Source organism: Rhodamnia argentea, chromosome 6, assembly GCF_020921035.1.
Source record: "Rhodamnia argentea isolate NSW1041297 chromosome 6, ASM2092103v1, whole genome shotgun sequence".
Classification (NCBI taxonomy): Eukaryota; Viridiplantae; Streptophyta; class Magnoliopsida; order Myrtales; family Myrtaceae; genus Rhodamnia; species Rhodamnia argentea.
In genome coordinates, this window is record NC_063155.1 from 23,227,795 (window position 1) to 23,243,909 (window position 16,115).

The following is a 16,115-nucleotide window of genomic DNA, read 5'->3' on the forward strand; positions in this document are numbered from 1 at the left end:
TTTGGTAATACTATCCATTTTAGATCCAAAATGGAGGTGTCAAATTTTGACGGTCTCTGCTTCCCCTGTTAAAGAGTTGATAATATAACACACACACTTTCATGAATTTCTGAATTTTGCGGACCTGTATTTATTGTTTTATACTATGAAACGATTCCTTTTGTAACTAAATGGGAAAACGTGGGTCGCACTTTGCCTTGTCGCTGGTAGCAATGGACAACAACCCTAAGGGAAGCTTAGAAGGAGAATTTACCGTTTGCGTAACAACGACGCAATGTGGTAGTGACGTGTAGAAAAAAATTGTCGAACAAATGATTTCAGAATTTGAATGCAGATGAGATTTGTGGTCACGAGAGAAAAGTGCAGTGTATTCCCATTACCAAAAATGAAGAGTACAAACCCACGCTCATGTGTAACCCGCACGAGGCGACCGAAAGGAAGGCACCTAGGTGGATGTATCTTTGGCGAAAACATCTGCAGTCTGGTAGGCGGATGAAGTGGAGACAAGTCAAATGACGTCATAAAGAACATGATGTCAGATGAAACGACAGTGCGTTCATGAAAAACGTCATCAAGTACGATTTCGACTGCAGGGTACAAACCCATGCTTATGTACAACTGATTTTAACTACAATGAACCCGATCTCGGATGTGTGCATTTGATATTCCCTCAAATTCAAGGTGACTAGAAGGAAATTGACTCGAGTTTGGAGAAAAGGTCCGGGAAGCGCCTCGATGGGTGTGTCTTGGTGAAGACATTAGCAATCTAGTGGGCGGATGAAGTGGAGATAAGTCAAAAGGTGCTACGAAAACATGATATCGGATGAAAATGACAATGCGTTTATGGAAAACGTCATCAAATACAATTTCGATACCACTGCGTTGCAATGGGTTGGAAACCCATTTTTAACCCATATTCAATGAGTTCGGTCTTGTATGGATAAGTCAAGCTTTATTAAAAGGGAAGTTAATGGATTTGAGCTGTAAGCCTTTTTTTTTTTGGTCAAAAAGTTGTAAGCCTAATTATACGTGAGTTTAAATGGGTCTAAAAACAAACCCATTTATAACATATTTAACTTAAAAATGCTATTAGCAGTTTTTTTCTTGTTGAAAGGAAATTTTCTTTTCATTCGAAAGTGAAATACATAATAATTTGATGTAAATCAAGCAAAGCAAGTAAATCTAAAAGATAAATCAATTTGATACAACTTACGGAGAATCAATCATTTCGTAAAGACGCATTAAAGCATAATTGGCTGCCGATCACGGAATCTCGTATCAATATTAGCGATGAACACACGCGAAAATTAAGGACATAGGAACTGGAAAATCGACAAAGCATTAACGATATGGGAACTACCCAACGTTAAGGACGTAGGAGCTAGAAAACATAATAAAGACCTAGGAACTAGAAACATAATAAGGACCTAGGAACTAGAAAACACGTTAAACACCTAGAGACTTGTACTTTCACTCTAGATTCGTTTGTCATCCTTGTTTTTCCCTATTTTGTCCATTCATGATCGACAACTTTTCCTCGCCATCGATAATTAACCTACAATGCTTATCTCAAAAAGCTCAAACCATAAAAGTTGTAGATTTAAGAGTTCTTAAACTTTTGCCGCGAGAATTACGTCAATCCGATAAGTATTGACGGAGTTATGACTATTCACCCGAGCTACTGCAAAATTGAAATTTCTGCTCATTGTCGTGACGAAATCTCCCGAGCTAGTGCATAAGTCATTCTCCCTATCTTCGACATCTTCCACATGAATTTGTCGACAAGTTCCAATGCTCTTGCATTCGGAATATGGCAATTTTTTTTGGACTTTGGTTTATAATAACTACAATCCTAGGAGGCCATCAATTATTGTTTCCATTCTCTATTCCTGAACTATATGAGAAAGAGGCCAATCTGGATGGCCTAAAGACAACCAAGATAAATAGAAGACAGACATAATCCGCTGTGGTGTTTTTAGCAAAGCGGTCTAGTCCTTGAGTTCCAAATGATTTAAAAAATGTAAACGTAGGATCGGGTTTTATACACGACACTAATCTATTCGCGTGTCCATCTATCCTCAAAGGAGCAGCTCATGCTCAACAATAGTAAATATACTGTTGTTAGCAGTCAAAATGATTCGCCCATTGAAACACATGATGCGCATGTGACAAATCGATACACGCGCGAATCACACTAGGAATTGACACACATGCAAAGCACGAGAGAAGTCGACACCCGAACGGGACACGTGAAGAGTCGATACACGTGATAGGCACGACGTGAGGAGTAGGCCTTTCAATAGAGAGTGAAGGGGGCTTATGCCGAGCACGTGATAGTGCCGGGAGGCATCTATTGGTGAAGTCATCAAATCGGCTTGCGACCTTGGCGCCAACCGGAAGTAATCCCATCAGAAGTTCAAGATATTTGCAAGAAGCGCCAAAAGATATGAAAATTATCCTATTGAATTCCATGGCGGGAGGATAGCTTGGAGCAGATTGGTCTATGTTTATGTTGTTTCTTTCATTTTCATTTGTATCGATTTCCTTCGAGTTGTACATGCGAAGTCTCTTCATCGAGTTAAACTCGGGAAGAGGCAATATTTGTATAATTCTATTAGAATCTTTGTAAATTCCACGAGTTTGTTATTCTGACTTTCAAGAGCTCTCCTGTCCAAGATCATCACGGGACTCTTTTATCACATTAAAAAGCCGAAGGACAAATTTCGGCGAAAGATATTTTGCCGCGGAGAAATCTGGCGAAACAACTCTATAATCCAATATACGAAATTTATAAATCAACATGGCCGTGCTAAGTACTATTCTCAATAAATTTGTTTGAAATTTGTTACCCAAGTGCACTGGTTAAGAAAATATTACCGGCTTTAAACGTGGTCACCGTTCTCCCAATGTCGACACTCTTTTAAGTGTTTTGAAAAACTTATAGTTATTCATAAATATGCATTCAACTCGTTAATGAATTTCCGTCTCTCCTAAGTTTCAAACAAAACCGGCATTTTTATGGAGAGCTTTAAGAAGGAGACCTCCGCGTGGCCACGCGGCAGCTCGCCATTCGCCGCAAGGAAAGGCGTTATTTCCTTCTTTTTGTCCCCCACTAATCGGAAAGTCACCGGATCACACCCGCGGCCCGTTCCCCGAAGGCAGGTTACTTCTCCGCGTGAATCGAAGTCCCACGCGCCGCATGCGACCGGCTATTGCCGGTTGACCACAGGTCCCCAGCCGGCCCAATCCGATCGCTCTCGCGTTCCCCCATTTTCAAAAACCCACCCGTAAAAAACCACCACCTTCTTCCGACTTCGAAGCTGCTAAAAGAAGAAGAAGAAGAAGAGAGGAAAAAGTTGTGACCCAGGTGCTCCAAGCTGAGAGAGGAGGAGAAAAGGCGAAGACCCTGCTTTGGCCCTAGTCAGCGAGGGATCGACTCGGTTCCTTGGGGTCGGTTCGGCGAATCGGTAAACCTGCGCCACTTCCATTTCCGTCCTCCCGTGTCCTCGTTTTACTTCTGTAATCTCTCTGTTCTGTTCTAATCCGTTTCGAAATCGCAAGTGACCGGAACTGACCGCGAATTTAGATCTCTGATCTTCTGTTGGCGCAGTCGTTCTCTTTGCCCCGTAATCGGCGTGGGCTGGTGAATTTCGCTTGCTTTAGTTCGGAATTTTGCGTTGTCCTAGCCACGATGCAGTTGTCGGTTTTTTTTTTTTTTTTGTTCAAGTTTTCTTGGTATTAGCGGATGGGAATTTATGGCAGTTGCTTGTTTCTGATTGGAAATGCTAATGCTCGCCGTTCATTCACCCGGATACTCTGTCTAGTTAGGTTACTTACGATATTTGTGGTCTGTAGATGGTGGAGCTGGGTTCAGCTGCTGGATGGTTTTGACCGGTTGCTCCGAATTTGGGTTCCTTTTGTGTGCAGGGTAGAAGATGTCTCGAGTCGAGCATCTTTGGGAGCGGCTAGTGAGAGCTGCTCTGAGGAGGGAAAGGACGGGGACCGATGCTTTTGGACAGCCCATCACTGGAATTGCTGGATTCGTACCATCTTCGCTTGCAAATAACAGGGTCATAGATGAAATTCTGAGAGCGGCGGATGAGATTCAAGATGAAGACCCCAATGTTGCTAGGATATGTATGTAGCTGTCCTTTTGTTTTTGCCATATCTTCTCCCCTGGTTGTCCTGATTTTAAATGCACTTTTGAAGTTCTCTTGGTGCACCGAAGTAATTTGGTTCGGTTAATCAGACTCATTTCATGGAAAACTATTTTTCGTGGGAAAATATTGTGCTCTGTGCTCTTAGAGTATAATATCGAGTGTAGTTAGGTTCCTTGTTTTTCTTGAAACTTCAGTCAAGCCTACTCCAATGATTTTATTTTGCTTTAATGATTGGAAGTGTGAATATTAAGTTGCTTTTAATTCATATTTGGTCAATGCTGTCATTATCAATGTTGAAGTACCTCTGGACCTTTTGCTCTATAGAAATGTTTTTTCATTTGATGAGTGACATAGTTGATGTCCCATGATGCATACTTTGCTTACCATGCGAAAATGTAAATTGTGCAAAGAGAAATTGCGGGACATGAATTTTACCCAAGACTTAAATCTTTGTTCTGCATTGGTCTCCTTCTTTGTATGGTTACTGGTTATTGCAAAGATGAGACGCTGAGATTGTTGCTTTTGCATTTGCTATTTGGTAAACACATGCATTCTCTAGATTCCTAGCATTCATTTAATTGATTAGTCCATCTATTTATTCTATGGGTTAGTAAACTTTGTATACCATGAAAGTGCATTATAAGCATATACCCGACTGATATATAGGATGTCCGTGCATGTCTTTTACTACTTTTACATCACTACGCACGTCTGGTATTCAAGAACTGTAAAAAGTACTTGTGAGTGTTATTTAGTATGTGCCGTCCAAGAACTGTTGGGTAAAAGATTACTTTCTTTTTCTTAAAAGGAAGCATGATAAAAAATTTGCTTGTACCTGGTTATCATTGGTTACAAGAAACATCTGCATATATCATAGCTCTAGTAGTGCACTCATGTTTACTACCCTCAACTGCTTTAGTGTAATTCTTTTTTCCAAATCAAGTGGCATTTAGCTTGCACAAATTCCCAATAATACTACTAAAAAGTTCTGGATATAGTTTTCAATCCCTACGAATTTAGAACTGAGTCCAACCATTTTTGAAGTGTTATCATATAAAAGGTCATCGTTATGAAGAGGACTGTAGAGATATATCAATAACTTCCATCAAAGACCTTAGCATGCCGAATGAAAGCAAGCTTCATATGTAATCGTTTAAAGCTAATCGGAATCTTTCCTCTGATGCTTCAGAAGGCATCTTTTTCTTGCAATCACACTTTTTTTTCATTTTTATTTTTTATAATGCGCGCAAGTGGTGCACAATCAATCTGAGTAAAAATTGCTAACCATTATTAACATCGAGGTATAAACCTAAACTGTGGAAGCTTTTCAAATCAAGAAGAAATAGATTTTAGTACGAGGAAGTAAAATTTACGTAAGATGCACGATGTATGCCAAAATGAAGTAAACCAAGACAATAAAAAATAGATGACCAATAGGAAAGTACGATGAGGAATTAACAAATCGCAGTTCAATTGAATGCATACAGAATGATCAAGGGAAGTTGCAAGAGCACTTAGGAAAACTTCCAGGAGCAAACTCTTACCCTATATTTGGATGGGCTTTCTGTCATTGACAGTTCATTTGGACAGCATATTAGGGAATTTTGAACAATGACAATCTTTGGCGAAGAAACCTTATGATTGTTTTTATGAGGGAGTGTGCAATACGTCTGTCTCACTCTTAGACACCGATAGTTGGCTTTAGAAACTTATTACGACTCTCGCTGAAAGCTGGTGATGTGTGGACTATCCCACAAACGGTCATAGATGGCCTTCTTTTATGGAGGTTGTGCAGGGGCGTGGATTTTTTATAGAAACTTTTGGAGTCCTCTGCCTCTGTAAATTACTTGGAACATTTGGTTAGAGACAAATAGAAGAATTTTGGAAGGACACTACATGCGGAGAATCTTTTGAAGGCATTCATATACAAATTTCTTGCAGAATGGATCGCTTCCTAATCTTGCATATTGTTTTGGTCATTGTTATTTTCTTTCTTGTATCTATACTTTTCCTTCGTTTTTGTTAATCTCTTTACGGGGCCGCAGCTCTCATACAGTCCTGAGCTCTTATATATGTGATTATTTACCTGTTTTGTTGGATTTATTGATTTAGGAGGTTAGTTGGTTGCTGAAACTGCTACCTTTACTGTGCTACCCTTGCATGTTCAAGAATCCAAGCTGACTGGAAAAACTTATATTGTATGTGGGTTGTTCTCTGATTTTGCCTTTCGTAATTGTTGTGAATTCTTTTCACCAACTTGCAGTGTGTGAGCATGCGTATTCGATTGCCCAGAATCTGGATCCTAACAGCGAAGGAAGAGGTGTTTTACAATTCAAGACTGGTTTAATGTCGGTAATTAAGGTTTGTATTCAAAGGACACTGTTCTTTCTGTTATATTTGCAAGCTGCAGACTCTCTGTATGTACTTTTATTGATTGGCGATTATAGATGTACATCCAAGCACCTATGCGCACTGTACATAATTCTGTATGGTTGTGCTTTCCATTGATGCAACGCTCTCTCTCTCTCTCTGTAACATGCACACACCCAACCACCCGAAGACACATAGAAACACATCTAAGTACTCTTAGACTGATGGATTGACTAACTTTTCCCTTTATAAACATGGCGAGTTGCTTCAATAGATCTACCTGGGGTAGGCCCTAGGGCTGCCCTTTTGCATGAATATGAGAACAACTTTGTTCACTTGTTATCCCAGGACAGACATTTTCTTTCTGCGTTCGAAAACCCCAGCTGTAATTTTTTGTTCCTATCTATCCACAACTTCCCAACTTTTTGAACACACAATTCCACTACCGACTCTCCTGCATCTTCTTAATTTTTATGGCTCCACCTGTTAATCTATTTTTTCTTTGATTATCCTTTTTCTCACTTTTGGACAGTGTTCTGATTTAATGATTGAAATTCAAGTTTTTAAACAGTGTTCTCTAGTGGTAGATATATGGTCGAAAATTCCGTGAGATTGACTATATAATTGGGGAAAATGTATTAAGTTTTCTTGGGACATTTGGGACGGAAAGCTTCAGATTTTAGTGGGCTGCAAGGGGATTGCTCTGATACAGGGTAATATAATCCAAGTCTTTGCATTCTTCTTCTAGTCTCTCATTTGCACGGATACTATGATTTTTCTTTGGATTTTGGTATAATGGACATGTTCAATTTTCCTTGATAATGATGAGGCTCATCTTTATTGAATTCCAAAATCGAGATGTTTTCTTCCACCTTTTTCATTCATGTTCTTTGGCAACTTATATATGATTTCCCATCATCATCAAAGCTAGAAATTTGTGTTCTCAATCATCTCTTGTTGGGTATTTCAGTTTTCCTGTTGTCGATGCTCACATTATACACTCCGCTTTCTCTGCCCCTTTCAAGCCTTTCAAAACACCAACGCAGACTGTATAGACATTCAAAGACTTCAAAAGTTTATCTCAAGCAGCTTTATTCCGAGGTTTATTCAACATTTTTGTCCATCATAAACTGTTATCACTCGATTGAGATTCCTCTTTTGCCCCGAAGCCATGTGAGACTCTTAAACCACTTTGTATTAATTGTGAATGTATGCTTTTTTATACGTACACGGAATTGACTTATTCAATAAAACTGTAGTGTCTGGGGCATGAGGTCACATGTTGAATTGCAGTTTGTAAATGAACTATGATCCTTCTTACATAACATCAACATCACCTTTATCCCAAGCTAGTTGGGGACGGCGGTCGATGAACCCAAAAATAAATAAAATCAAAGCAAGACCGATTGAGGGAAAAGAAATAATTATATAAAAATAAAAATAAAAATATAAAAATAACATAAAATTCAATGAAGCTCTTTCTTTAAGCTGTGAATATTTCTCAGGTAACATCCTTTCAGAGAATATGCCTTTGAGATTCACAGCATACAATAGCTACTAAACCTATGTCATGGTAATATGTATTAGAGGATGGTATTATGAATTCTTCTCCACAAAGTTATTTCTGAGATGTCTGCTTCATTTTCTCTCTGAATTAATTTTCAGCAAAAGCTTGCAAAGAGGGAAGGTGGGACCATTGATAGAAGCCAAGACATTGCTCGATTGCAAGAGTTCTATAAATTCTACAGAGAGAAAAATAATGTTGTCAAGCTTCGAGAAGAAGAGATGAAATTGAGGGAATCTGCTGCTCACACTGGAAATCTTGGCGAGTATGTTTTTTCTCGCTCTTCTCATTTTTTATATTTTTCTGGGTCTTTTAGTCACCTATCTATCTAAAGAATGTCCTTCTCAAACCTTCATCTGTCTTATCCAAAGGAAAGGACATGCATTGTTATCTCACTTTGCATAGGCGAAAGATAAGATCTGTTTCTGAACTTGATTTTTCTTGTTTCAGAAAGAGTCATGAATTTATTATCATGTTTTTGCATCTAGTTTCTGTGATTATGCAGAAGTTGATTGCTAGAATTTGTCAGACCTTGTCACTTGAACTTATTTGTAGTGCAGTAGGCCTAGCAATGATATGCTTTCTTAAGTAGGACCTTTCGTCCTTCTAATTGTGTGAGTTAGGGTAAAGTCCATCACTTGTATGACTGCTTCCCTTAAAATGACATTTAGCACGGTATAGCATGGTAGACAGCTGCAAAATTTCACTTAGTTACAGTTATCTTTTTGCTACTATGTTTCTATAATATGGTTGCATATGACTGTTTCGAACCCTGCAACTTCATGGATGGTTTTGAGTAGCATATCACTTCCATACACTCCACACGTCACAGGGCCATCTTTGTGACTGGCCAAATTATTGGGCTTCTCTCTTGGTAAATCTTCATTTGTTCATTGGATGTACTTTATTTTGTCATGCACATATATATGTATGTAGATATGTATTGATGCATGTTTAGCTGTCTTAATTATTCTCTGTTTGTCGACCAAAGAAAAAATATATTCTCTGTATCTCCCTTTATCTAGTAGGTCCTCCTTTGATGTCATCGTAGATTCCTCTTGATACATAAACACGTTTAGGAAAGCATTTTGTGTAACATTTTATCAAAGCATAGGTCGAGAGTCCAAATCCTAACACTCATTACTGTAATTCTGTCAGCTTTTCTATTATTGTGTTTAGAGTTTGGGTATCTTGTTGATATTGTTACGTCACATCCTGTGTTTTACCTGTAAGGTCCTACATACATGTATATGCTTGATATGTATTGGCACAGTTTCTGGAAGTTCAATAGTGGTGTTTCCAACTCGATAGTAGTTCCATATAGCAAACTCATTTACTGGCAGTAGAATGCTGAAACTCATAGTTGCCGGGCTTGATGCGAAATTTCACTGATGCAGAGGCCAAAATATAGATTCATCCCTGTAATTCACATATTTCCCTTATCCTGTAGATAACGTTGGTTTTTTTGGTATTGCCCTCTTAAACAGAGTGCAGTGTTCTTGCAATTGTACAATGGATGAGTCACTTATTAGTAAACAGGATTATGTTAATGACACCTAGTTGCTTCTTTGCTGATAAATAAAGACATCAAGTGTCATGTTCTTAGACAATAGCAGAGAGTATAGATGAGCCTTTTTTCACCATGTGAATTTGACTGCATGGACCTTTATATGCTCTTGAGCTCTATCTTGTACCACATCCTCCATTATCCCGGACTATTCTATGGTGATATTGTTTAGTCTCTTACCTTTATATTTTGCCATAGTTCCCTATCATGCGAACCTTTTCCTCTTCTACTTTTTGGAATATGCACTAATTGTAATGGTAATTACAGGCTGGAGAGAAAGACACTGAAGAGGAAAAGAGTTTTTGCAACACTGAAGGTTTTGCGGTCAGTGCTGGAGCAGCTGAGTGCAGAAATTCCAGAAGAGGTTGGATTAATCACCATTGTTTTGAAAGAAAGCATATAATATTGATGTACTATCATCTATCACCTAAGGGGGACAATTTATCTGCCCAAAGTCTTAGGAGAATTGAGTGAATAATATGTTCTGAGCATGTCTGGAATAATGTTCTAAAATGCACTATAGCTTTCTTCACTGGTTGTTATTTTATGTTTGTACATGTGATCGTTTATTGTTGTCTTCATGAATGAATGGTGCATCTGATTGTGAGGTGCGCTTTCTACTAACTAGTCATATGTCACTCATTTTGGCAGCTGAAACGTATGATGGAATCTGATGTTGCCATGACAGAGGATCTTGTTGCTTATAATATTATACCTTTGGAAGCTCCAAGCACAACAAATGTGATAGCGTCTCTCCCTGAGGTTATTCATGTTCATTACAAGACCAGATCTGCCATGTTTTTGTCATTTTCCTTACTTGGAAAAGTCTTACTCAGTAACTTTTTGTTAGGTTCGGGCAGCAGTTTCAGCTCTAAGTTACTTTAGAGGCCTGCCAGAATTGCCTGCAGATTATCCTATTCCTGCTACAAGACATGCGGATATATTCGATTTTCTTCATTATGTTTTTGGATTTCAGGTTTGTTTTTGGGTGATGACTTGCTTCCTGAATCTCCTTTTGATGCTCTGGATGGTTTAGTACAATTTCTTTTGTGTAAATAGATGACTATCCTTCATGATAACTTTGCTCCTCCTTCACCATTTTCTCTTTCATCGGTTATATAAAACGTAGCTAAGAAAAACATGTCAATACTTTCTGTTCTTCAGGCATGCATATGATTGAACCAATATGGATATATCGAGTTAGTTCTAGGTGGTTAATGGGGTAGGAAAAGTGATTGAAGAGGTGTTAGCTTAAACAGAAACTTTTCAATGCCATGGAAACAAGTGTATATTGTTTGATGAACGTCTTTGCATTTATTAAGGTCGTGAGTACGGTTCAATCTGATTATTGTGCAGTATTGTTAACAATGTAGTAATATGTACTTATTGGATGCTTGGCACGGTAGCCCACTTGAGGGGAATGTGAGGACCCTTTTCTGTTTTGCATAAAGCTTGTGCAGCCTGCGTGCTTAATAGCATATATTGTGTGCGGGTGCAAAATCATACAGATAGGGACTAGGGTCTGGATATTGCTTTAGCTTCTAATTTGTCATGGAAGCTTCTGCTCTTTTGGGAGATTAGTGGTATATATTGTGTTCGGTGGTGGTGTTCATCCAAATATAACTGTACCTACAAGGCATTCAAATTTGGAGGATGTAAGCAGCACCTCGGACGTTCTATATTGTATCAGGTGTTGTCAGATGCTATGAAAATCAATTTCTTGTTTTGTTTGCCAAATCTTGTGTCTAGTTTAGTGTGTGCTTTGAGTCATGGCTTGTATTCTGTCTTCATCACATTTTTGGCTATCGATGGGACGTATCAATTGGGCTTGGTCACTCGCTCGCGACTGAGTTGCTGTATGGACTGGTGAAGCATCCAGTTTGCAGTTCAATGGGTCCAATTAGTTGAACCTGACTGCTTGAAATATGGCGTACCAATCTACATATGAACCAGTTTTTTAAAAAAATTGGCTGGCCGAACTTCTGGTTTAGTATTTATGCACATTTATTGCATGGGACAAGCAGCACCATCTCTAGGTGTTTTTCTTCATTATGCATGCTCAAGGGATATGCATATCCTGAATTTGCATCCCACCTTTTGACCGTTTCTAAGCTTATTGTTCATTGCACCTCCTGAGTTTTGGCTATATTACAGCAATACCCCTTGCATCCCTTGGTTTTACTTGACTTGCCTTCCTTATTATTTCTACGTATGTCAGCAAGTGATGCTTTTCTTCACATGTGAGTTTATCTTACGAGAATTTAATCATGATGGTTTCAGAAAGATAATGTTTCCAATCAGCGGGAACACGTGGCTCATCTTCTTGCAAATGAACAGTCTCAACTTTCCATACTTGAGGAAACTGAACCAGTAAGTTACCTGGACAAGTTGAATTCACATGCTTCAAGTGCTGTATTTGCTTATTTTGTTATGTTAATGTCCATGATTGTAATTTGACTGGTATAAAATGCTTCTGCCTGCACAGCAATTCCTTGGTTCTTTTTTTTTTTTGGTAAGGAAAAAAAGAAAAATTCACTGGTTCTTTGTATCTCATAATTGGTAAAAATTCACTGATGGCACCACATTGGTTATTGTTATTAGCATGTCGAAAATACCTGATAAAAGCTTCGGCTCAACAGGTGTAGCACTCTCATTGAATTATACATTTGCGAATAATCGGACTAGGATCAATTTGTTGATGTGCATGTACTTTAAGGAGCAGGTTTGGAAAAGGAGCTTAAGAGTGACTAGGGTTGGGCTGGGAGGTCCCCACTAAATTGAAAGTCTTTTCCTATGCAATTAACCATAATGTGATTGACACTTTCATTATCAAAAGCCATCAAATCCAAAATGTGAACCGATATACTAATCAAAAGCCATCAAATCCAAAATGTGAACCGATATCCTATGTGACAGAATATAATCCGTCCATTCCTCCTTTTCGCGACGGCATCTGTTTAAGAAGATTACCCTTTTGTATCGCTGGATTGCAATCCCAGCCGTACTTATGTAGATAGCACGACCTTGATTGTTGTTCTTCTATTCTAATTAGTTCTTCGGAGAAATTCGCTTAACTCCTAGTTAGATGATTTCCAGAAAAGCTGTAATAGGAGCAAAGACTCTAGGATCTGTACCCCTACCTGGCAATGTATTTTTTCTACTGCAATTGTGCTAATGAGCCTAGAGAAACCAACATCTTTGGATCCACAACTTCGCTTTTATGATGAATAAATCCTCACTATCAATTTTTGCTGTCTTCTGAGGCAAAATCCTTGAAATTTATTGGAGAATTCAATTGTAGCATCTTTTTGTCATTGGTTGTCAATCATGATCAATTGACGTCCTTTATATTTTATGACAGGGATTTCAATTTATTTTTGGATACTTTCAATAAGATTAGTCGTTAATGGTGGATTTTTTTTGTTTCCCTTCAGAAATTACATGAAGCTGCTGTCGATAATGTATATAAGAAGTCGCTAGATAATTATATTAAGTGGTGCAACTACTTGTGCCTTCAGCCAGTATGGAGCAGGTATATTTTGATGTTCCCTTCTCAATACTTTTGAAATACTGTTTTGAGGGGGTCCTATCATAATTTTGGCAATTGAGAATTCACTCTGTGAATCTCTGCAGTTCTGATGCTGTTAGCAAGGAGAAGAAGCTACTGTTTGTTTCACTGTACTTCTTAATATGGGGTGAAGCTGCCAATATTCGATTCTTGCCAGAGTGCCTATGTTACATATTCCATCATGTAAGATTTCGTCCTTTTACTCTCTCTCTCTTTATGTTTCTGTTTTGCTTGTTCTTTCTTCCTTTTCACTGTCCTTAATTCCCGTGAGGCCTTACGAACTCTATGATTCAATGCACAGATGGCAAGGGAAATGGATGAGATATTAAAGCAAAGGATTGCACAGCAAGCTAATAGTTGTTCCTCTGATAGTGGTGTTTCATCGTTTCTTGATCAAGTGATTGCTCCATTATATGAAGTGGTTGCAGCGGTAGGCCTCAGATTCGTTGCTTTATTGCTAATCAATTGCAAATGCATCGGTTGCTAAATTAGGGAGCGCTCTCTCTCTCTCTCTCTCTCTCTCTCTCACTCTCTCAAATGCATGTGCAGAATAAGCTAGTTTTCGCCTCTATGCGATGTTATTTGTGGGTAAATGGTCTTTAGTATGTGATATAATAACTGAATGTTAAACCTCGCCCTCGTCTAACAGCTTAAGCTTTTAGAACAGTTTGCGATGGTCCCACAAAATTTCTTATGATATCAGAGCGGGAGGTCCCGAGTTCAAATCTTTTCAGATCCCGTTTGCCTTTCTTATTAAATATTGCCACACTTAGTACTAGGCAAAAAGGCCAAACTAAGTGTGAGGGGAAGTGACAAAAAAGCAAATATTAAATCTCGCCTTCATCTACTAGCTTAAGCTTTTAGAATAGATGACAGTGGTCCACAAAAACTCACAATATGGACAGATTGTTTGACTTGTCACCTCAAGGAGCCTTTTTGGCATTCATTTGATGCGAGAGCGCAAACATTGATCACATTGTGCCATTATGTGGTAGCATCAATGCTCAGCAAGAATATTAGTGGTTTTTCTGTTTTGACTTTCAAAATTCACTGTGGGTGAAGACTTCAGTGGACACATTCATCGGTTTGAGCATGGTTAATTTGATAATAATGCATTGACTATGATCTAGCTATTATCCATACTTATTTTGTAATTCTCTTTTTTCCACAAATGCCCTTCTCTTTTTCTTTAAATTACTTGTGTGTTCTGTGTACTACTGTATTTTTAGGTACAGCATACTTGACAGTTGGTTTTCGTTTTTTGCCTCTTTCTGCAATTTGACTATTTGTTTTAATGTGTTACAAAAGAAGATAAAGAAATTTGCTGGAGTGTATATGGACTTCGTGCGTCTTGTTTTGTGAGTGATCGTGCTGGTCTTATTTCTTTGTGATTTGCAATGAGTGAATGCTGGATCTTGAGTTTGCTCATATTGCCATCTTCAGGCTGATCTGAAACTATGTTATGTAGAGTCTTGTAGCATTGCTTAGTATTTGGTAAACAAATAGGTGTGAGCACAAGAGACTGGTTGCGTGACATGGAAATGGTCTGAAGTGGAAGATTGCCATTTAGCAGATTAACAATTAACAACAAATAACACGTGGAGTTTATTTGCCATGCATTTGTTTCTTTGAAACTGTGCCACGGAAACGTAGATTTTTCTGGACATAAAGTTGTAAATTTGTCCATTCTTGTGCAGTGAATGAGAAAAGCAAAACGTTGAACTCTCACTTTCTCTTTTGAGTTGATTGTCCTTTCAAAATTACCTTTCTCGTTTATCTATGTAGAAAAGAGGAACGTTTCTTCTTTGGACTGTTTATTGCTTCAAAATATATGTCCTTAATTCAGTAGTGTGTCCTTAAAATCTCTATGCTTGGCAATAGGACCTTTCAGTCCCAATGTCTGGCAATGTCTTTCCTCTTTGCAGCGTCCCGATAGTAAACAGGCCTGGTATTTTTTATTTTTTATTTTTGTAATGTTTAGGTCCTATTGGCATGCATTTAGTAGGGAATTTTGTACCAATTTGCCAATCATGAGTGTTGTCTACAGTGTTTATTTTGTTTGAAGAGGATTGGGGGCAGTATGAATGCCATCTTGACCGTAGATTGTGATGATATGCTCCATCTCTTGTTGTGAAAACCTGAATTACATCTTCACTTGCATCATGTGAATTTTAGTCATCAATTCCTGCTTTCCATTTTATCCTTATGACGTGTAACATACAGGAGGCTGCAAATAATGACAATGGCAGGGCTCCGCATTCTTCCTGGAGAAACTATGATGATTTTAACGAATACTTCTGGTAGTGTTTAGTATCTGTCTTTGTCTCTTTTGTTAGTTTTCGCTTTGATGGTTGGCTAAATGTTATCGCACTGTTGGCAGGTCGCTTCGTTGCTTTGAACTGAGCTGGCCATGGCGAAAAAATTCCTCCTTCTTTCAAAAGCCCAAACGAAGGACTAAGGTATAAACCCAGCCTTTACATTTGTTTTTCTGCTTATGCATGTATCACCTCCCCTTTTATCCTCCTATTTTTCTGCTTATGCATGTTGACCAGTATTTATTTTCTTTCCTTTTGCTTATTACAGATTCTTCTTCAAACTAGTGGTAATAAGCGCCAGGGGAAAACATCATTTGTGGAGCACCGCACTTTCCTTCATCTGTACCATAGCTTCCATCGACTCTGGATCTTTCTTGTTATGATGTTTCAGGTTTGCACGAGTCCAATTTGAATAACGCTGTTTTTCCTTGTCTACTTGATGTGCTCTTTTTATTTTGTTTTTTTTAATTAATGTGCTCTCTTAAATCAGTAAGTTTTACGTATTAGTCTCCACAGCTCATATTGTGAAAAAAAAATGCTAAATCTATTTTGCGTTAGCATTTTGATTGCT

The 16,115-nt window shown here is 38.4% G+C and overlaps 1 protein-coding gene across 3 annotated transcripts in view; it reads left to right on the forward strand.

The window, feature by feature from the left end:
- Positions 1-3,186: 3,186 nt before the first annotated feature.
- Positions 3,187-16,115, forward strand: part of LOC115753244 (callose synthase 9) — a 35,975-nt gene continuing 23,046 nt past the window's right edge. For 2 of the 3 annotated variants that reach the window (XM_030691777.2, XM_048281034.1), the window contains exons 1-14: positions 3,187-3,467; positions 3,928-4,137; positions 6,424-6,521; positions 8,196-8,359; positions 9,929-10,025; positions 10,313-10,423; positions 10,512-10,637; positions 11,942-12,031; positions 13,096-13,193; positions 13,295-13,412; positions 13,531-13,659; positions 15,453-15,529; positions 15,610-15,688; positions 15,813-15,935. In XM_030691777.2, the coding sequence (XP_030547637.1) occupies positions 3,936-4,137; positions 6,424-6,521; positions 8,196-8,359; positions 9,929-10,025; positions 10,313-10,423; positions 10,512-10,637; positions 11,942-12,031; positions 13,096-13,193; positions 13,295-13,412; positions 13,531-13,659; positions 15,453-15,529; positions 15,610-15,688; positions 15,813-15,935 (1,512 nt within the window). In that variant the 5' untranslated portion in view covers positions 3,187-3,467; positions 3,928-3,935. Of the gene's footprint in view, positions 3,468-3,927; positions 4,138-6,423; positions 6,522-8,195; positions 8,360-9,928; positions 10,026-10,312; positions 10,424-10,511; positions 10,638-11,941; positions 12,032-12,713; positions 12,810-13,095; positions 13,194-13,294; positions 13,413-13,530; positions 13,660-15,452; positions 15,530-15,609; positions 15,689-15,812; positions 15,936-16,115 lie in introns of those variants that run through there. The other variant, XM_048281035.1, reaches the window with a different exon arrangement.